General features: G+C 38.4%; 1 protein-coding gene across 6 annotated transcripts in view; it reads left to right on the top strand.

Moving 5' to 3' along the window:
* ZFAND4 (zinc finger AN1-type containing 4) overlaps window positions 1–22,309 on the top strand; it is a 102,802-nt gene continuing 80,493 nt past the window's right edge. For 2 of the 6 annotated variants that reach the window (XR_011525108.1, XM_008524307.2), the window contains exons 1-2: window positions 133–556; window positions 8,337–8,637. Coding sequence is in view for 2 of the 6 variants with exons in the window: in XM_008524307.2 (XP_008522529.2) it covers window positions 8,376–8,637 (262 nt within the window). In the remaining 4 variants the exon portion in view is untranslated. Of the gene's footprint in view, window positions 557–8,336; window positions 8,638–22,309 lie in introns of all 6 variants that reach the window. The other 4 variants (XR_545512.2, XM_008524306.2, XM_008524309.2 and 1 more) reach the window with 4 other exon arrangements.

Genomic DNA, 22,309 nt, shown 5'->3' with positions numbered 1-22,309 from the left:
GACAACCACCGCCAAGCGCAAAGGAAGCCCCGGCTCCGGAGCAACGGCCGGCGTCCGGTGGCCAGGCCCCGCCCCCGCCCCCGCTGATTGGAGGGGGACGTGAGCGCCGGCGAGCGATTGGTACGCGGTGTCACAAAGGGGCGGGGGCGCGGCGGCCGCGGAGCGTGGCTAGTGTGTGCGGGCTGAGGCGTTGCTCGCGGGGCCGCGCCTCCCTGTGCGCCTGCGGGCGGGCGAGCGAGTGGTGGAGACAGGCGGCGAGGGCGAGCGGCCGGATGTGGAGCGCGGCCGCGGCTGCGGGCTGCTGAGCCGGGCCGCGTTGTCGCCGCCGGCCTCTCGGCGCAGGGCAGCTGGGCCGAGCCCCGGTCGCCGCCGCCGCTGCCCGGAGCGCGACGCGGTGGGCCGCCCGCCCGACGGGGGCTGATCTCCAAGTCGCCAGTTCTGACGCGGAGCCGGAGCCCTGCCCTCCAGATCGAGCTCGTGCGTCCGGGGAGCCGGCGTTTCTCCGCGAGGAGCACGGGCTGCGCAGGTGACGCAGGGGCTTCAGGGAGCTGCGGCGGTAAGGGCCCGCCAGACGTTGGCTCCAAAGGATTTCCCCGTTTCGCTAGAAAATTTATCCCAGGCCAGAGTTGAGGGTGCAGATGCGTGGTGTGGCGGATATCATTCTGTAGCTTGTATTAAAACGTAGGGCTGTTTTCACACATTAGTAAAGTCAGTTCGTTAAATGTAGATATCTTTAATCGCTGCACAGCATTCCGGATGTCTTAATGTTGGGGGGAAAGTTTAAAAGACAACTGCTCTTATGTGGCTAACAGTCTTTACAACAGAGGATAAAGCCGGTTCCAAGTTACTTATCCAGCGCTGTTACTGCCTTGCCTGTCTTTAACTTCCGTTTCATCTTTGGTGGGTGTGATGTTTAGAACTCTTTCGGAGGAGATGAGAGAAATGTTTTGGGAATTGATTTAGAAATGTGTTTTGATGCCATTACTCTTAATATAGCTGAGGATGGTTTTTAAATTACTACCGGTAAAACTTCTGGAAGTACTTTTTTCTCTACCTGCCTTTTTCCTTTCCTCTTCCTTTTCAATTTTTTAGCCGTTCTTGGCATCGTTTCGCATCCTGTCTTTTACAGTCTTCATTGCCTCTCGTTGGTGTGCTCATTGGAGCATGACCCCACACCGCTTTCGGAAGCTGCCTGTGGACCCCACTTTTAATACTGGCTGGGTCTTTGGCCTGCTGGAGCTTCCCTTTGCTGCTCTGCCATCATCTGGTCCATCAGTCTGGCTGAGCTAGATTTCATGGCCTCATTTTGTCCTCTGTTTCAGTAATTTCTACTGCTAAGGAGAAGTTAAACTATTTTGGTTTTGAATTTGGTTACCAACCTTGCTTCTTTTTGATATTGGAAATTACCCCATTGATTAGGGCCCAAACTTATGATGCGTGTTAGTGCTGCACTAGGTTGCTGTTTTTGTGTTAGCCCATAGTTACTTTATCCATTCTCGTAGGTGGACTTCCAAATCTTTCTCGTATGTTCCCACCCACAGCTTGTTGATTTTATTAGAGGTGTTGCTGTGAAAGAGTACTGTGGTGGAGGAAATGCTCCTTATATCTTCTCTCAGTTCCTTGGACAGGCGCTGGTTACCCATGGCTTTATTTCCTTAACGTTCAGTTCAGCATTCCTGGCCTGACTTCTGTTGCTAGAGCTGCTGCTATGTAGATAGGAGTGCTCTTGGCTTTGGGGGAATAGACACTAGTGATTCTGTAGTACAGTCATACTTCGTAGAACATGGTAAGTATGTTCTTAAGAATCGCATGTTATCCAAAATCATAAAAGCAGTGGTTTCAGTGAGGAGGGGAAAAGAGGTTAGGGGATAGCTTCATACAGTCATTTTTCCTACAGGCCTTTCAGTGTGTTAAAGATAGTAGAAACAAAACCTGAGCAACACAGTCATTTGGCTTTTGTTTAAGAGTAATGGCCTTTTGCCACTATCACTAGTAGCATTATTAGCGCAGTACTTTGTATGATTATATTTGTTACTCATTATTTTGTTAAATAGTGTAACAGCACTCAAAGCAGCTGTGCTACCAGCAGAACTTTTCTTTCTGTGATGCCGTCTCTTTAGGACCATTAGCAGTCTCCACAATGCAACTCAGGTTCCCTGATTAATTATACTTTCAATCAGTGTTATAAAATTCACACTAAAGCAGAAATCCCTGTATGAGCATGTCTGTTATGAATTGGATAAACTTTGGTGGACTTAGTTTGGAGTGAATCATAACATGATTCCCATGGAAACCAACATTCCTCCAAAGAAACTTTTGGACTATAACCAAACATTTCTTCATCTCTAAGACAGGGATAATACCTTACCTGTATCACAGGTTTGTTCCAAAGATCAATTGAGAGAGTGAATATTTATTTACTTTTTAATTGAACAAACCCTTAATGGGTACCAGTATGTGCAAACACTGTGCTAGGTAATGGGACAGTAAAGCAGATGTGGTACCTCCCTTAAGTCACTTACAGTTTAGTTAGAGTAAGAAAGCCATGTAAAAAATGAAATTGATTGTAATGAATGCAGTGTACGATGGAGGTAAGGGTGCCAAGGAGAGTAACCATAAAACACTTTGTGGAATAGTTGCTATTTGAGCTGGGTCTTGAAAGATGATTAGGTGCTTGTCAGGTAGCCAAGTGTGGGGGTGGCGGTGAGTAGAGCAAAGCAGGAGCAATAATAATGGATGCTGATGTGTTCCAAAGCTGCAGGTGCAAATGATTAGAGGATAGAGGTACCAGAGGTGTTGTAGGGTGGGATGAGGTACGTGTATAAATGAAATGGACTGGATGGTGAAGATGCATGATCTTAGGAGCCTTTCCAAGGAGTCTGAATTTTATTCTACAGACAGTGGGAAGCCCTTGTACGGCCTTGAGCTAAGAAATAACATGATCAGTTCTACATTTTAAGAAGATAACTATGCTCCACATCATATGTCATTAGGGAAATGCAAATTAAGACAATGCGATAGCATTACATGTCTATTAGAATGGCCAAAATCCAGATCACTGACAACATCAGATACTGGGAAGGGTGTGGAGCAATAGGAACTCTTATTTGTTGCTGGTGGGAATGCAAAATGGTACAGCCACTTTGGAAGACACTTTGGCAGTTTCTTACAAAAGCAAACATACTCTTACCATGAGATCCAGCAATCACGCTGTTTGGTATTTACCCAAGGGAATTGAAAACTTAAGTTCACACAAAGACCTAAATGTGTGTTTATGGCAGCTTTATTCATAATTCCCAAAACTTGGAAGCAACCAAGGTGTGTTTTTCAGTAGGTGAAGGGATAAATAAACTGGTACATTCAGACAATGGAATATTGTTCAGTGCTATAAAGAAATGAGCTATCAATCCATGAAAACACATGGAAGAAACTTAAATGCATATTACTAAATGAAAGAAGCCAATCTGCAAAGGCTACATACTGTATGATTTCAACTATGCGACATTCTGGAAAAGGCAAAGCTATGGGGATGGTGAAAAGATCAGTGGTTGCCAGGGGTTGAGGGAGAGAGGAATGAATAGGTAAAGCACAAAGGATTTTTAGGGCAGTGAAACTATTCTGTATGATACTATAATGGTGGGGACATGTCATTATACATTTGTGAAAACCACAAGAATGTACAACACAAGAATGAACCCATGTGTTAGCTATGGACTTTGGGTGATGATGTGTCAATGTAGGCTCATCAATTAACAAGTATACCACTCTGGTATAGTATGTTGATAGTGGAGGAGGCTGTGGGTGTGTGGGGGCAGGGAGTATATGGGAACTATCTGTACTTTTTGTTCAGTTTTGCCGTGAACCTAAATCTGCTCTAAAGTCTATTTAAAAGGAAGAAAAAAATTCAGGCTTCAGACTAACTTAGATTCATTTCTCTCATTTCAACTAATTGGTGCTTTCACTGCTGTGCATTCTAAAGTCAAATGCAAAATAATTTTAGAACTTCGTGGGACCTCGTCCCCTGCTTAAGATAGATGTTGAGAGTAAATAATTTCTGAACTATGTGATATGATACCCTAATCCAGTTTTCATTAAACTTTCTTTAAAAAAATAGATAACTGTTGTCATCATAGAGAATAAATTGGAAAGAGTGAAGGGCAGGAGTCAAGGATTGTCTGTAGGCTATCAAAATTGCTCCCTTAGAGGTAATGAAGGCCTGAACTAAGTCCTAATCAGTGTGGCATGGAGTGACAGATTATAGAAATATTAAGAAGTTGTATTGTTAGGATGGGTCATTTCTAGGTATTTTGGAGATGGAGGGAAAAATCTAAAATGATTCCTAGATTTCTGGCTTGCCTGACTATATTAATAGTGGTACTCTACAAAGATGGGGACTGTAGGACAAGAAGATTTGTAGGAAAAACGATTAGTTTTGGATATGTTGGGTTTCAGGTGTGTCTGTCTAGTGTTGAGATTTCGGATGCCTATGGAATATCATGCCTGTAGAATGGAGATGTGGGTTATTAATCAAACCACAGTCTTTTTTGAAAACTGCTTCTTTAAACACATTGCCATGAAAATTGCTGTGACTTCAGTGATATCACATATCCTTTGGCAAAAAGTAAAAAGTTTATCGCTCATTTTTCTCCTTGACTGTTGCGCTTCCCGTTTGTTCACTTTCTGTTCATCTGGGCTTACTTCCTGATACCCTTCTCCCACTCTGAGGCTTTACCCATTCTAAAATACATCCAGAAGTTTACCCAACTCTAGGGAATACTTCCCAACTTATTCTATGAGGACAGTATTACCTCAATACCAAAACCAGACAAAGACATGTAAAGAAAACTAGATCAATTTCTCTTACGGATATAGACACAAAAACCATAAAAAAATACTAACAAACCAAATCTAGCAATGTATATAAAGGATTGTACACTATATACAAATGGGATTTATCCCAGGAAGGCAGGGTTGGTTCAAGATATAAAAATGAGTCAATGTAATATACCATATTAATAGAATAAGAGACAACACATGATCATCTCAATAGACACTGGAAAGGAAAGCATTTGACAAAATCCAACACCCTTCATGATAAGAAAATAAGAAACAGCAGATGCCTAAACAAAGCAGAAATAGAAGGGAACATCCTCAACCTGCTAAGAGATTATCTATGAGAACCCCACAGCTAAAATGACTCCTAATGGTGAAAGACTGAATGCTTTCCCCCTACAATCAGGAGTAAAAGAAGAACGTCTGCTCTCACCACTTCTGTTCCACCTTGTGTTGGAGATTCTAGGTAGGGCAGTTAGGTAAGAAAAGGAAATAAAGAGCATCTAGATTGGAAAAGAAATGAAAATACATTTGCAGGTGACGTGATTTTGTATGTAGAAAATCCTAAGGAATCCACTAAAAAGACTTATAGAACTAATAAATGAGTTCAGCAAGGGTGCTGTGTATGAGATCAACATATTAAAGTCAATTGTATTTCTGCGCACTAGCAATGAACAATCTGAAAATGAAACTAAGACAATTTCATTTATAGTAGCATCAAGAAGAATAGCATTCTTAGGAATACACTTTTTAAGAAATGCAAAACTTGTACTTTACAAATAATAAAGCATTGCTGAAAGCAATTAAGGAAGTTATAAGTAAGTTGAAAGTCATCGTATGGTCATGAATTAGAAGACTTAATGTTGCCAAGACAGTAATACTCTCCACGTTAATCTGCAGACTTAACACAATCCTTATCAAAATCCCAACTGCTGTTTTTGCAAGATAGACAAGCTAGTCCTGAAATTCGTATGGAAATTCAAGGGACCCAGAATAGCCAACGATCTTGAAAGAGAAAAACAAATTAGAGGACTCACACTTCCTTATTTCAAAATTTACTACAAAACTACAAAGACAGTGTGTAGACTGGCATAAGGGTAGATATATAGATCAATGGGTTAGAATTGGGGGACCAGAAGTAAACCCTGACATTTATGGTCAATTGGTTTTTAATAGGGGTGCCAAGACAATTCAATGGAGGTAGAATGTTCTTTCCAACAAGTGGTCCTGGGACAACTGGTTATTTACTTGCAAAAGAATATAGCTAGACCTCTATTTCACACCATCCACAAAAATAAATTCAAAATGGACTATAGACCTAAATATAGGGGCTAACACTATATAATTCTTAGAAAAATATATGCAGGTAAATCTTTATTACCTTGAATTGAGCAAAGCTTTTAAAATATGACACCAGAAGCACAAGCAATAAAAGAAAAATAGCCAAATTGGACTCCATTAAAATGAAGAACTTTGGTGCTTCAAAGGACACCATCAAGACAGTTAGGGGCTGGCCTGGTGGTGTAGCAGTTAAGTTCACGTGCTCTGCTTCAGTGGGCCAGAGTGTGCCAGTTTGTATCCCAGGTGCAGACCTCTGCACCGCTTATCAAGCCATACTGTGGCAGGCGTCCCACATATATAGTAGAGGAAGATGAGCAGGGATATTAGCTCAGGGCCAGTCTTCCTCAGCAAAAAGAGGAGGGTTGGTGGCAGATGTTAGCTCAGGGCTAATCTTCCTCAAAAAAAAAAAAGTTAAAAGACAACCCACGAAATTGGGGAAAAGATTTGTGAATCATATTTGTCAAGAGGCTTCTATCTAGAAAACAAAAAAAAATCCTTAGAACTCCATAATAAAAAGACAACCCAGTTAAAAATGGACAAAGGATCTGAATAGACATTTCTGTAAAGAAGATATATGACTGGCCAATGAGCACATAAAAAGGTACTCAACATCAATTAGTCATTAAAGGCAAATCACACCCACAAGGAGATAATACTTCACACCCACTAGGATGGCTTTAATCAAAAAGACAATAGAAAGTATTGGCAAGGATGTGGAGAAATCAGCACCCTCATTCTTTCTTGGTGGGAATGTAAAATGGTTCAGACCACTTTTGAAAACAATTTGGTAGTTCTACAAATTGCTAAACATGGAAGTACCACATAATCCAGCAGTTCCACTCCTAGGTATGTATGGTCTTCTAGGAAGAAAACACGTGTCCACACAAAAATTTGTAATTAAATGTTCTTATAGCATTATTCATAATAGCCAAAAATTGGAAACAACCCAAAATGCTCATCAGCTCGTGGCTGGATAAACAACATGTGGTATATCCATGCACTGAACTCTTACTCAGCAATAAAGAAGAATGAAGTACTGATACATCCTAGAATATGGATGCACTTTAAAAACGTTATGCCAAGTGCAAGAAGTCAGTCACAGAAGATTACATGTTGGATGATTCTGTTTGTGTGAAATCTCCAGAATAGGCAAAATTATAGAGACAGAAAGTAGATTAGTAGTTGCCTAGGGCTGAGAGGGCAAGGGAGAATTTGGGAGTGATGTCTGAAGAGTGTAGGGGTCCTTTTTGGAGTGACACAAGTGTTCTAAAAATGATTGTGGTAATGGTTGTACAGTTCGGTGAATGTGCTAAAAACCAGTAAGTTTTAGACTTTACACGGGTGAATTTTATGGTATGTAGATCATATCACCATAAAGGTATTAAAAAGATGGTTTACCTGTCTCTCCAGGAAGATGTGTGTCTTCTGTCCTTCTAGCTTAAATTCAAGATCCCTCTTTACAGTTTTCAGTGATTAATAGCATTTCATATCAATTTGATTATTTCTGTTCTCTTAATTATACACTTGTAATTTTTCTTAGTACTTCTGTCAGTTGTTTGCCTCTCATATTCGTTAGCCATTGTATGTTTGTGTGTAGAGAGCATATCTAGTGTTTGTTACCAATATTAATCTCATCTCAATGTCATATAGATAATCTCTGGAAATGCAAATGCTCATTGGTTATTTAGTGAGTCCTATTTTTAAGGAACCTATTAAGATGGTTGCTATTCTGTTTATTCAGTGTGATTCAAATGTACAATGGCTATAAAGTTATACTTTGGGTTAGAAAACATAATTTACATGTTTTAGAAAAGGATGTGTGTAAGTTTTTCCAAGTCTAATGTATACCTATGTGTCGAATTCATTGATTTAAATATTGTTAACAACAAAACATACTTGTTGAGCATGTACTATAGATAAGTGTACTGAGCTCTAGTTAGATAGAAGTGTCACAAGTAAACCTGTTCTTAATAAACATACAGTCTAGTTGGGAGAGTGATTCAGAGACAAACATGAAAAGTTCAAGATTAGACATTTAAGCACTAGAATGCATTTTGGGGCTGTCTAGAAGATCGATATGGGCCAGAGTTGTTCAGAAAAATCTTGATGGAGGAATGAGACTTTGAAATAGGCTTGTTAAAAAAATTATTCTTGTTTTTTAGGTACAAAACTCAAAACATGAACAACGATATATATTACCAATGTTCAAAGCTGATTTGGCTAGAACTGGAATACAGTTGCCTACAACATATTCCAGAGGAATTAGAAAAGTCAAAGTAATGGATAACAGAAAAGATCCTCCATTCTTCAATGAAGATAACGTGGGACCGTTTTACTACAAACTTCCTTTCTATGATACCATGGAGCTCTTCATTGAAACATTGACAGGAACGTGTTTTGAGCTGAGAGTTTCCCCTTTTGAAGCTGTTATTTCTGTGAAAGCAAAAATTCAAAGATTGGAAGGTACTAGTCTTTCTTTATTTTTAGGATATGAGGATTAAATTTGTTCATCAAAAATGTGTAATAATTTTAACTTTTCTTACAGAGAAAATGTCAAACATTCATGGAATTAGGAAGAATAGGATAATGAATCCCCATATATCCGTTACTCAGCTTCAACAGTTATCAATTCATGAACTACCTTGTTTCCGTTCCTACATTCCCCCCGCCTCGTTCCCCTTCGACCAGATTCTTTTGAAGCCAATCCCTGGTATCATGTTAATGGTGTGAAATAATATTTTAAAATCGTTTTTCAACAAATTATGATGACATACAAATTCTGCCGTAACTACCTTGCACTTTTAATGGGAAATAGTTCCCTTTTAGTGACCTTGCTTGCTTTTTTATACTGTTTTGTGAATACTTTTTCTTTTTTTAATGTGGAGGTTTTCTGAGATGAGTCTTTTGGTTTACATTTCCGTATATTTGAAGTTTCCTCGGTATAGTGGGGATCCTGAATATTGTGCAATATCTCTTTTATGCTTTCTGTATTTGTGAAAAGTGTCATAAATTACTCTTGGTTAAAATTCGAATCTTCTTTTGATACTTTACTGATTTCTGCAATAAGTAATATTTGCCATTTATTGTTGTTAATATCCAGTATTAACTAGAAAATTGAATTGTTCCATGTAACGTTAAATGGATCTTTGCTTTTCTAACCAGCTGGAACTTGCTTGTAATATAAAGGTAGTAACTAGCATTGCTTTCCAACTCCATTTAAGTTCAGAATTGTAGAAGGATGAGGAGAGTTGGAATTTTTTATCTTTGTAAAGTCAAGGATCCTGGTATCTGAGCTTCTCAATATTTGCTGTTCTCCAGTAACTAGCTTCATTGAAGTCAGTGGCCAGCTGAGTCCAGTGACCACGTCAGTGTATCTAGTAATGGCACATGAAGCTTTTGTCACCCTAAGTGATTTGGTCAGGTGGGGAATCAGAATACTTTGTTTTGACTTTGTTCTGCTCTTTTATATATATTGGGGTATAATGGTATCTTTTTAGGAGCAGGAAGGTAAAACCCTCTTGTGTTCTGAATAATCACTGTATTTCCCCCCTTTTATGCATTTTGAATAATCTCCATGCAGCAAAACCACTTTAGAGAGTATCTGACATTTAGGTCTCTTACTGTCAGAAGAGTAAACTTGGGTTTCAAGAAGATTAGGGACTCATCCAAGGGAAATATTTAGTTACTGACAGAGTTGGGAGCAGAGCCAAGATGTAGACCTCTCATCCTCTGTAGGAGGCAGCGTTGTCAGGGTAAAAGCAGTGGCTTTTGTAGTTATTAGGCAGTTGAATCCTAGTTTACACATTTATAAGACAAGTACAGTTACTGGGAAATAAAGGAGGGAATGTAAAATGCCTACTCTCTTAGTCTACTTGGGCTACCATAACAAAATACCATAGACTGGGGGACCTAAACAACTGAGATTTATTTTCTCACTGTTCTAAAGGCTGAAAGTCTGAGATAAGGTTCTAGCATGGTCAGGTTCTGGTGAGGGTTTTCTTCCTGACTTGTAGATGACCACCTTCTCACTCTGTCCTCATGTGGCAGGGAGAAAGAAAAGGAGAGAGTGAGTTTTCTGGTGTCTCTTCTTATAAGGGTACTGATCCCACCATGAAGGCCTCACTGTCATGACCTCATCTAATCCTAATTATCTCCTAAAGACCCTGTCTCCAAATACCATCATATTAAGGGTTAGGTTCAAGATACAAATTTTGGGGGGACACGATTCAGTCCATAGCACCATCACTAGTCAGTAGATCTTAATGCTCCACACTTTCTTGTAACTTCTTGCAGCCCATGGGCAGTAACAGTCATTCTGTTCTTCAGAAGGCTTTAGGAGGGCATCCTTCATGAAAAATCAATTTTAATCCTTTTTTGGGTCATCTTTTTATTTCTACCCAGGAAGACATTTGGGGCTAACGTGTTGGGTCAGACTCTCTAAGATAGAGGGATGTGGAATAGAGAGGATAGGAAGGTAGAGGTGACACTACGCGGTTTAATCCTTCAGGGAAATGGTTGTTCTGCCAGACTCCTTTTCTTTTGGGGCAGCTTTTAATCAGTTCAGAACTAGAGCCCTGTAGGAGATAGGAGGGTAGATGATGGAGGTGCTGGGTTGATGGAATGATGGAATGATGAGGCTGTAGCAGGAAAGGAGCGGTACCTGCCAGAGGACTTTGAGTGGGCCTTAAAGGGAAAGGAGCACTGAAGCCAGATGGCCTGATTTGATTACTAGCTGATTAAATTACTTACCCTCTCTTTACCTCGGTTGTGGTAATTTAAATGGGAATAATAATCGTACCTATCGGAAAGAGTTCTTAGGATTAAAGAGTTAATAAATGTAGAGCCTTTAGCAGAGCATCTGTGTTCTGGGGAAAATTGTCAAGTCTGTGGAGGTGGGGCAGTGTGTACCCAAGAATATGAGCTATGTCCTTGGGAGGAGACGTGATTTAGCTCTCTGAGTTTCCAGAGACGGCAAATTCTTTGGAGCTTATCATTACTTAGAGCACTGGTCTGTGAAGGGCAGTACATACTACTCAGAGGGTATGAAAAATAATCCAGTGGAATTTGGAAAGAAAAAATGTGCCAAGAAATGTAAGGGATTATTGTCAATGGTTCTTTATTGCCACGGACAGAGGATTCCCTGGACTTGCTGTCTAGTCTTTGGCATTACTGCTCCCTGATAAAGATGTCTCTTCTGTGCATGGGATAAGAATTGCTTTCCTGGCCCTCTTATGGCTGAGTGGGACATGTTATTAGTTCTGGCCAATGAGCTGTGAACAGAAGTCTCCATCAGCATGAGTCCCTGAGTGACAGTGAGCAGAGCCTCCTGCTGGCATGCCGTGGACGTGTAACTTGAGCAAGAAATAAATCTTTAAGCCACTGATGTTTTGGGGGTGTTTTGGGGTAGGTTCAGCATAAACTACTTTATTCTGATTGATGTAGTATCAAATAGGGATCCTTTTTTTCACTATATAGATAATTAATTGTCTAAATACTACTTACTGGGTTAGTATAGTCTTTTCTCACTAAAGTGATTTCATACCTGTCATGTTTACATTTTTATAGACACACAACTCTTTTGATCACCTGATATGTGTCTATCTCTCCCCATGCCAGTATTACAGTCTTATTTATTACAGTATAATTTATAAATTTTGATAGCTGATAGTGTCCATACAACTAAGGGTTCTAATGTCTTCTTGGAGAATAGAACCATTTCATCATTATGTATGCCCCTTTTTATCCCTGATAAATTTCCTTGCTCTGAAGTCTGAAATTAATACAACTACTCCAGCTTTCTTTTTTTTTTTCTGAGGAAGATTACCCCTGAGCTAACATCCGTGCCAGTCTTCCTCTGCTTTGTAATTGGGATAACTCCACAGCATGGCTAATGAGTGGAATAGGTCTGCACCCAGGATCCAAATTCATGAACCCCGAGCTGCTGAAGTGGTGTGTGCGGAACTTTAACCACTCAGCTGTGGGGCCGGCCCCTAGGTCTTGTTTTTTGATCCAGTCTGACCATCTCTGTCTTTTAGTTGGTATATTTAGGCCATTGATGTTTAAAATGGTTATTCATATAGTTGGATTAGTAACTACAGTATTTGTTACTGTTTTCTATTCATTGCCCTGTTCTGTGTTCCTATTTTTGTTTTCCACTCTTTTCTGCCTCTTATGGCTTTAACTGATCATTTTATATGGTTCTGTTTTCTCTCCTTTCTTAACATCAGTTATACTTCTTTTTTCTTTTTTTTTAGTGGTTGCACTAGAATTTGCAGTATACATTTACGGCTAATCCAAGTCCACTTTCAAATAATACTATGCCTTTTCATAGGTATTGCAGCTACCTTATAATTACTAAGTATTCCTAATGCCTGCCTCTAGTCACTTGTATCATTGCATCATTCATTTCACTTATACGTAAGCCATGATCATTGGCTACATTATTGTTGTTATTATTCTGAACATTCTCTTACCTGTTAGATCAGTTAAGAGTAAGAAAACTAATAATAGTTTTTATTTTACCCACACATATTCCTTCTTCACTGCTCTTCCTTTCTTTGTGTAGATTCGAGTTTCTGACCTATATCATTTTCCTTCTCTCTGAAGAGCTTCTTTTAATATTTCTTGCAAGACAGGTGTACTGGTAACAAATTCCTTCCGTTTTTGTTTATCTGATAAAGTCTATTTCTCACTCACTTTTGAAGGATAATTTCTTAGGGTACAGAATTATGGGTTGGTGGTCTTTGTCTTTCAGCACTTTAAATATTTCACTCCACTCTCTTCTTGTTTACAGAATTCTGATGAGAAGTTCCTTGTAATTATTATCCATGTGTTTTTTTCCTCTGCCTCCCTTAAGATTTTCTCGTTGTCTTTACTTTTCTGCAGTTTGATACGATATGCTTAGGTGTAGATTTTTACATTTTTATCCTATTTGAGGTTCTCTGAGCTTCTAAGTCTGTCCTTCAGTGTATCTCATTAGTTTTGGGCCATTATTACTTAAAATATTTCTTCTGTTCCATTTTCTCTTTCTTCTAGTATTCCATTTACACCTTTTGAAATTTTCCCACAGTTCTTGAATGTTCTGGTTTTTTCATTCTTTTTTCTGTTTACATTTCAATTTTGGAAGTTTTTATTGACATTTCTTTAAGTTCACTGATTCTTTCCTTAGAACCATATGCCATCTGCTGATGCGTGAGCACATCAAAGGCATTCTTTATTTCTGTTAATGTTGTTTTCTAGCATCTACTTTTTATTCTTTCTTATAGTCTCAATCTCTCTGCCTACATTACCCATCTGTCTTTTCATGTTGTCTACTTTTCCATTAGATTTCTTAGCATGTTAATTAATAATTATTTTAATTTCCATGTCTGATGATTCCAGAATCTGTGTCATATCTGAGTGTGGTTCTTAGATCTATTTTGTCTCTTCTGACTGTTTTATCTTGTTTTTTTAGCATGCTTTGAATTTTTTGTTGAAAGCTGGACATAATGTATCAGGTAATAGTAACTGAGGTAAATAGGCCTTTATTGTGAGCCTTTATACTAAAGTGGCTAGGAGTTGTCCTGTGTTTAACGTTTGTTGTAGCTGTAAGTGCTAGAGGCTTCCAATTCCTCTAGTCTCCTTCTTGTGTCTCCCTTGTTGTCTTTGAATTTCCCTAAGAACTCCTTAGAGTCTGTGTCTTGTAGCTCTTTCACCTGTGATCTACCGTTACTATACTAGAGCCTTGTTAGTGGGTGGTAAAGTATTGGGAAGGGGAAACTGTCTATAATCTTATGATTAAATCTCAGTTTTTTTAGTGGGCCTGTGTCCCTGGACTGTGACCTTCACAGTGTCTCTTAGCTTCTCCCCTCCCTCCACCCTGTAATCAGTCAGGTGAGATAGGAAAACTAGAGGGGTCTGGAATCAGTGAAATATCCTTCCCCTAGGTGGGATAAGGCTCTGATTAAGTGAGTAGGCCTTTATTATGGAGAATACTCCAGGCTTTTTCGTAATGTGTATGTTTCCCCTCCCTCTGCCTGAGCTACAAGGAGATCTTGATACTTTAGTGAGAATCTGATGGGATTCCTAGAGATAAAACTCTCAGAAGTATAGGAGCTCCAAGTGACGTCAGCATCATGATGGAGTGAGCTGTTCCCTTAGCCTCTTTTCCTAAGTTACAACCAAAGGAAGATTCATGAACCAATAGGGAATTCCCTACAAAGCACAGTAGGACTTCTGAAAGATCCACGCAGCTGTACATCTGAAGGTGGGGGTACTGGATCCCCAGGAAGCAACAGAAGGTGAGCTGATCCTCTCCCCTTCCCCAGTGGCAGCGATCTAGGTTGTAGGTCCTCATGCAGCAGCTGGTACACCACTGAAAGAGCAGGCAGGCCTGCACGTGAACACTTTTGCTTTCGGATTGGCAGCCCAACTTGAGGAACGGTCCACACTGAGTGGTGCAGCTCAGCCACCACGTGGGTGCCCCTAACCAAGTGCAGCAGCACAGGTGAACCACCCATGAGCACAGGGTGGGCCCACGTGCGTGTGAGTGAAGGCACCCCTCTCCTCCACCTAGCATACCAGCTTGGCTGGTCCCTGGCCAAGGCAGTGCATCTGCACCAGAGTGCCTGCATGTGCACGTGTGGCCTGCCAAGTGGCTGTGGCCAGCAGGCCAATGGCACAACTTCCAGCAGATGTGGTGGGTTCAGAAAACACATCTCCTGTCCGCCCCCCCCCCCCAAGTGGTGGCTGGTGGAATCTGCAAGCTGATACTACACTGTGTGCTGACAAAGGATCACTTCATCAGACGCCATGAAGAACTGCATTAACACTCCAGAGCAGAAGGAAAATGACAAGTCTCCAGAAATAGTCCTGAAGTCTCAGAAATTTACAATGTAAATGGCAGTGAATTCAAAATACTTGTCGTAAAGAAACTCAGTAAGTTATAAGAAAACTCAGACAGTTCAGTGAACTCCGGAATAAAATTAATGAGCAAAAGGAATTCTTCACAAAATAGATTGAAACTCAAAAAAAAAAAAGCCAGATTCTGAGAAGAACACAATGAATGAGCTAAAAAACAATCTAGAAACCTTAAAAAATAGAGCTGATATTATGGAGGACAGAATTAGAAATAGAGGACAGAAATATAGAAATGTTTCAGATGGAGGAAGAGAGAAAACTAAGACTTTAAAAAAATGAAGAACTTCTTTGAGAAACATGTGACTTAATTAGGAAATGCAACATGAGGATTGTAGGTATTCCAGAGGGAAAAGAGTGGAGATTGGAGCACAGAGCTTGTTCAAAGAAATAATAGCTGAGGACTTACCAAACCTAGGGGAAAAACTGGACTTCAAAGTATATGAAGCCAGTAGAACTCCTAATTACATGAGCGCAAAAATACCTTCTCCAAGGCATAGAATAGTAAAACTGGCAAAAGTCAACGACAAAGAAAAAACATTCAGGGCAGTGAGGCAAAAGAGAATAATCTACAAAGGAACCCCTGTCAGGCTTTCAGCAGATTTCTCAGCAGAAACTTGACAGGTTAGGAGAGAGTGGAATGATATATTCAGTATACTGAAAGACAAAAACTTCCAGCCAACAATACTCTATCTGGAGAAACTATCCTTCAGATACGATGAGAATCAAAAACTTTCCCAGATAAACAAAAGCTGAGGGAGCTCATTGCCACTCAACCTCCCTTACAAGAAATGATCAAGGATGCCCTCATACCTGAACCAAAAAGGCAAGGTTTTACAAAGCCTTGAGCAAGGACATAAATAGACAAAATCAGAAAATTGCAGCTCTTGATCAGAACAGGTTAGCAAACCCTTAATTATAACATAAACGATAAAGTAAGGAAAGCATCAAAAATAGCTATAAACACTTCATTTTAATCACAGACTCAGAACACAAAACAATAATTTGTGACAGAAATAACTTAGATGGGGAAGAGGAAAGGGATGGAACTTGCTTAGGCTAATGGAGATAACAGGCTATCAGAAAATGGACTATCTCATCTACAAGATCTTTTATACAAACCTCATGGTAACCACTAAAAGTATTGGAGCTTCCTTAAGGCTGTAGCCCCTAGGAATTCCCCAATCTCATGCTTGTCCATACTCGGTCTCCACCAGTTCATCAAAGTTACCATTTAAGTGTTCCTTCCAGTTTATCTCTCTCTCTTCTGCTTCAGGTAATCAGATCTTGGCTATAACTCTCTTGATTTGCCTATCTCTGTAGATTTGGTGCTGGTGGTTTGCCCTCCTACCTCATTTCTCTGACGGCCCCAAGAAAAGTTGTTGGTTTTCACCTTGTTCAGCTTTTTTCTTGTTAGAAGGATGGCAGTGGCACCTTACAAGCTCTTTACATGTAACTGAAACTGGAAGTCTCAATTTTCTTTTTAATGTAACCATTTATAATTTAAAATTTCCTTCCAAGAATTTTATTAGCTATATCCTACAAGTTTTTGTTAAGTTGAATTTCATTGCCATTAAATTCTAAATGTTTATTTTGCTAAAATACTTATTTTAGTGTTTAAAAAATTCTAATGGAGGCTCAGGAACCATAGCAATATATAGGATTAGATAGATCTAATCACTTTTTGTAGTTTATACACACTCCCAATTTTCTGACTAATAATATCGTACATGTTTTCATCTCCAAGTTCTAGCAAACTCTCCATATTTTTTATGAGGGTATGATTTACATGTTATAACATTCATCATTTTTAGTATTGTACTAGTTTGCCAGGGCTGCCATAACAAGGAATCACAAACTGTGAGTGGCTGAAAGGATAGGAATTTATCATCTCACAGTTCAGGAGGCCAGAAGTTGAAGATCAAGGTACTGGCATTGTTATTCCTTCTGAGAGCTCTTAGGGAACATCTATACCATGCCTTTTGCTTAGCTTCTCTGGTGGTTTGCTGGCTGCTTTCTTGTTCCTTGGCTTGTAGAAGCATCACCCCAGTCTCCTCACATGATAATCTCCCTGTGTATGTGTGTGTCTGTTTCTAAATTTCCCCTTTTTATAAGGACACAAGTCATTGTTGGATTAGGCCTCTCCCTAATAACCTCATTTTAACTTGATTATATCTGTAAAGACCCTTTTCCTAAATAAGGTCACATGCTGAAGTACTGAGGGTTAGGACTTCAGCATATGAAGTTTTGGGAGACACAGTTCAACCCATATCTAGTATATAGTTCTGTCGTCATTGGTGAACATTACTGTCATGTAACTACCACCACAATCAAGAATAGAAGAGTTCTGTCGGCCACCAAAGTTCTCCTGTGCCTTTGTGGTCAACCTCTTACTGGAAACCAGCTAATCTGTTTCTATCCCTATAATTTTGCCTGTTGCAGAATTTCGTTTAAATGGGGTCACACAGTAATGTAGCCTTTTGAGTTTGCATTCTTTCACTTATGCATAATACATAACGCATTTGAGATTTATCCATATTTTTATGTACATCATTCATTCTGTTTATGGCTGAGTAGTACTCCATTGTGTGGATATACCACACTTATTCATTTTCAAGTTGATGAAGATTTGGGTTGTTTCAGTTTTTGGTAATTATGAATAAAGCCATTATAAACTTTCAGGTACAGTTTTTTGTGGGAACATATGTTTTCATTTTGCTTGGATAAATACCTAGGAGTAGAACTGCTGAGTTGTGTAGTAAGTGTGTATTTAATTTAATAAGAAACAACCAAATTATTTTTCAGAGCAGCTGTACCATTTTGTATTCCTGTGCATAGTCTCTAAAAGTTCTAGTCGCTCTGCATCCTCCTCAGCGTGTATTATTGTCTGGGTTGTTTTTGTTTTCGTTTCTTTTTTGCGTTCTAATAGATATTGGAGACACCTCATTATGGTTTTAATTTGCATCTCCCCAATAGCTAATGATATTGAGCATCTTTTTATTTGCTTGTTGATCATCTGTATGTCTTCTTTGGTGAAGTGTCCATTTAGTCTTTGCCCATTTTTTAAGTTGTTTTCTTGTTACTGTGTTTTGAAAGTCCTCGTGTTTTTAAATTTTCCTTATGGTTTCTTATGTCTTCCTTGACCCCCTGAATTATTTAAAAGTGTACTTTTAGGGGCCAGCCCCGTGGCTGAGTGGCTAAGTGCGCTCTGCTTTGGTGGTCTGGGGTTCACGGGTTCAGATCCTGGGCACAGAGCTATGCAACGCTCGTCAAGCCATGGTGTGATGGCATCCCACATAGAAGAACTAGAATGACCTACCACTAGGATATACAACTATGTACTTGGACTTTGGGCAGGGAAAAAAAGGAAAATTGGCAACAGATGTTAGCTCAGGGCCAATTTCCTCACCAAAAAAAAAAAAAAAGTATACTTTTATTTCCATACTTAGGGGAATTTTTAAAATTTCACTTTATTATTAATCACTAATTTAATTAAAGGTGGTCAGAGTAAATAGAGTATTCACGGTAAATGTGACGTTCTTATGTACAATTGTCTTTGAGTCTTATAGCAGCTTGGGGCTCTTTAAAAACTCACGTGTGTTGTAGAAGAAACAGGAAGAAAAAAATTGGAGAGGTGAATTCTTGATGTGACAAATTCGAGTGTAACTTGTTCGAAAGTAGAGTCAAACAGACTTCTGATTCTGGCCATGTGATAGAAACCCTTCCTAATACAGAACACATATATTCTGGGTAAAAGTTTTTAAAAATAGTTTTTCCATTGTCTCTTTCAACTTGTATTAATATAATGGAAACAATAAGAGGCCCGAAATAACAAAATATGATTCTTCAGGAACAGGCAGTGGAGCAGACGTTTGTTCCAAAAGCATCTCTCAGCCTCTGGTGACCTCACAGCCTGAGACAAAGGGGAAGGAGAGAAAATATGGTGCCTAATCACACTGGGGAGTTGGCTCAGAGATAATTCTTTGTTCCCCAAACCCCACAACTCCCATGCTTTTGGTGTTTTTGTTTTCCCATCTACTCTCTGTCACAATAAGAGGCTCTAGGATCATCTTGTATATTTCCTGCCCTATCTTAGAATCAGCCATTTCTCCAAGGAGCCCTGGTTCCCTTTATTGGATTCAGATCCTTTGGGAATAAATGCTTGGGTCACACTACTGGAGTATGGTATTAGAAAGCAAGATGTGAGCGTGACAATTGACTTTTCAGCCACAATAATAGAAACCTGAAGACAGTGAAATATTATCTTGACAGTGCTGAGAGAAGTAACAGTCTCTCTCTAGAATTGATTTTATCTTTCAAGGATGGCAAAATCAAGACATTTCCAGAAAAAACAAACTTGAGTTTCCTAAACAACAAACTGTTCCCAAAGGAACTTCTGAAGGATATATCTTAGAAGGCAAATGATCTCTAAAAAAGGTTGATGATGCAAGATGGAATAGTTATCAAACTGGCACATTTGTGGGTAAATCTAAATTAAGATTTACTTAACTAAACAATAATATATGAAGGTTTGAAAAATTGAATTACAATCTTGGTAACAATGACAGAAGTCAAGGTGGAGTTGTTTGTAATGAGGGTGCTAAGGCTCTTAGCATTGTTCATGAGGAGGGTAAAGATGTGATCTGCTTTAGACTTTCTTTTGTTAAATAAGATCATTTAAGTTTCTAGAGTAATCACTAGAGATTAGAAATAGAGTTATATAATTTCCAAATGGTAGGAGTGCCTTACTTCTTCCATCTATCTAAAGTAATACGTAAAGAAGGCAGGTAGGTAAAACAGAACAATTAGCACAAAATAAGATAGTAAAAATGAGTAGAAATAGATCAGTAATCCCAATAATGTAGAATGGATAAAACTCTAATTGAAAGACTACAGTTGATAGACTGGTTAAAAAAAAACCCGTATGAAATGCTGTTTAGAAGAGACTTAATCTAAAATATAAGGACACCAAAATGTTCAAAGTAAAAGGATTGAAGTTATACCAGGCAAATACCGACCTGAAGAAAACTGGTGTTTCTGTATTGATAAAGTTATTATGTAAAATACATTTTAAAGTAAAGCATGTGAATGAATCCTGTAGAGGGATGTTCATAGTAATCTTGTTGGTAATGTCAAAATTCTAGAAACACCTCAAATGAGTGCACTAGAATGGATAAATTGTGGTATGTGTAAATATACGTGTATATATTGGAATTGAATTCTATGGAATAGATTACAACAGGGAAAACTAATGAAATAATAGCTTCATTCATGACATGGATAAATTAAATGGTGAATAAAAAAAGCAAATTATAGAGGAACACGTACACTGTGATACCACTTATATAAAGATCAAAAAGGGGCAAAAGAAACAATGCCACGTATTGAAGTTAGAGCAAGAACAAAAAGCAGAGGAATGATTCTCACCAGATTTGGAATGGTGATTACCCTTGGGTGGAGGGAAGAGGATGCAGGTGGGGAGAAGCATGGAAGAGTGTTTTTTATCCATATCCTCGCCAACACTTTGTATGGTCAGTCTTTTTAATTTTAGTCATTCTAATAGGTGTGTAGTGATATCTCATTGTGGTTTCAATTTGCATTTCCCTAATGACTAATTATAGTGAACATCTTCATGAGCTTATTTGCCATCCTTATATATTCTTTGTTGAAGTATCTATTCAACTCTTATTGATTTTTTAAAAATCAGGTTGTTTCTTTTCTTATTTTTGAGTTTTGAGAATTCTTTATATATTCTCAGTACAGGTCTTTCATCAGATACATATTTTGCTGAGATTTTCTCCCAGACTGTGGCTTGTCTTTTTATTCTCTTAACAGTGTCTTTTGAAGAGCAGAAATGTTAATTTTGGTGAAATCCAATTTGTCAAACAAGTTTTTTTTTTTTTTTTATGGATGTCATATCTAAGAAATCCTTCTGTTATCTTAGGTCACAAAAAATTTCTTCTATATTTTCCTCTACTGGTTCAATTACATGGATTGATTTTTTAAAATATTAAACCAGCATTCCTGGAATTAACCTTACTTGATCAAGTTGTATTATCTTTTTAATATATTGTTGAATTCCGTTTGCTGGAGCTTTGTGTAGAATATTTGTATCTGTGTTCAGGAAGGATACTGGTTTTCTCTCGTAATACCTTTGGGTTTGGTATCAGGGTAATACTGTCCTCATGGAATGAATTGAGACTATTCCTTTCTTTGGAATGTTTTGGAAAAGAGTAGAATTGGTAGTCTACCCTCACCTATGAAGCCATCTCTTTATAATTATAGGGCTATTCTGGTTATCTTTTTCTTCTTGAGTGAGCTTGGGTAGCTTGTGTCTTTTAAGGATTTTGTTCATCTGTTGTTGAGTTTTATTGACATAGAGTTTATGGTGTTCCCTTATTATCCTTTCAATATCTGGAGAATCTGTAGTGCTGTCATTCCTCTTATTCCTTATACTGGGAATTTGCATATTCTTTTTTTTTAAATGTCTTTTTATCAATTTTAATGAACTTGAATCAGATTTTGCTTTCATTAATTTTCTCTCATTTTTCTGTTTTCTATTTCATCTATTTCTGTTTTGATTTTTATTAATTATGTTCCTTCTTTTGGTTTAATTTACTCTTTTTCTAATTTCTTAAGGGAGACTAAGGTCATCAGAATGAAGCATTTCTTCTTATGAAATATTGATATTTAGTGATTTAAGTTTCCTCCTAAGTACTGCCTGTCAGCATCCCACACATTTTGATATGTTGTGTTTTCATTTTCATTCAGTTCAAATTATTTTCTAATTTTTTCTTTGTTTTTTTTGATCCATGGGTTATTTAGAAATATGGTGTTTAGTTTCTAAAAATTGGGGGAATTTCTAGTAATCTTTCTGTTATTGATTTATAATTTAATTCTGCCTGATTTTATATCTTTTAAGTTTATAGAAACTTGTTTTATGGTACAGAATATGGTCTGTCTTGGTAACTCTTATATATGCACTTGAGAAGAATGTGCATTCCGTTATTGATGGCTGGAATGTTCTATGGATGTCAGGCCAATTTCTGTGATAGTGTTCTGTTATACTATGTTCTTATTGATTATCTACTTGTTCTTTCAAGTATTGAGACAGGGGTATTGAAATCTCCAACTATAATTGTGGATTTATCTTTTTCTCCTTCCAATTCTGTCAGTTTCTGTGTTGTTTATTTTGAAGCTCTGTAATTAGATGCATAAACTTTTAGGATTTTGTGTCCTC

This window comes from Equus przewalskii, chromosome 1 (assembly GCF_037783145.1).
Source record: "Equus przewalskii isolate Varuska chromosome 1, EquPr2, whole genome shotgun sequence".
Taxonomy (NCBI): Eukaryota; Metazoa; Chordata; class Mammalia; order Perissodactyla; family Equidae; genus Equus; species Equus przewalskii.
The sequence above is the reverse complement of the archived record's forward strand: the minus strand, read 5'-3'. Positions and strand labels throughout refer to the sequence as shown.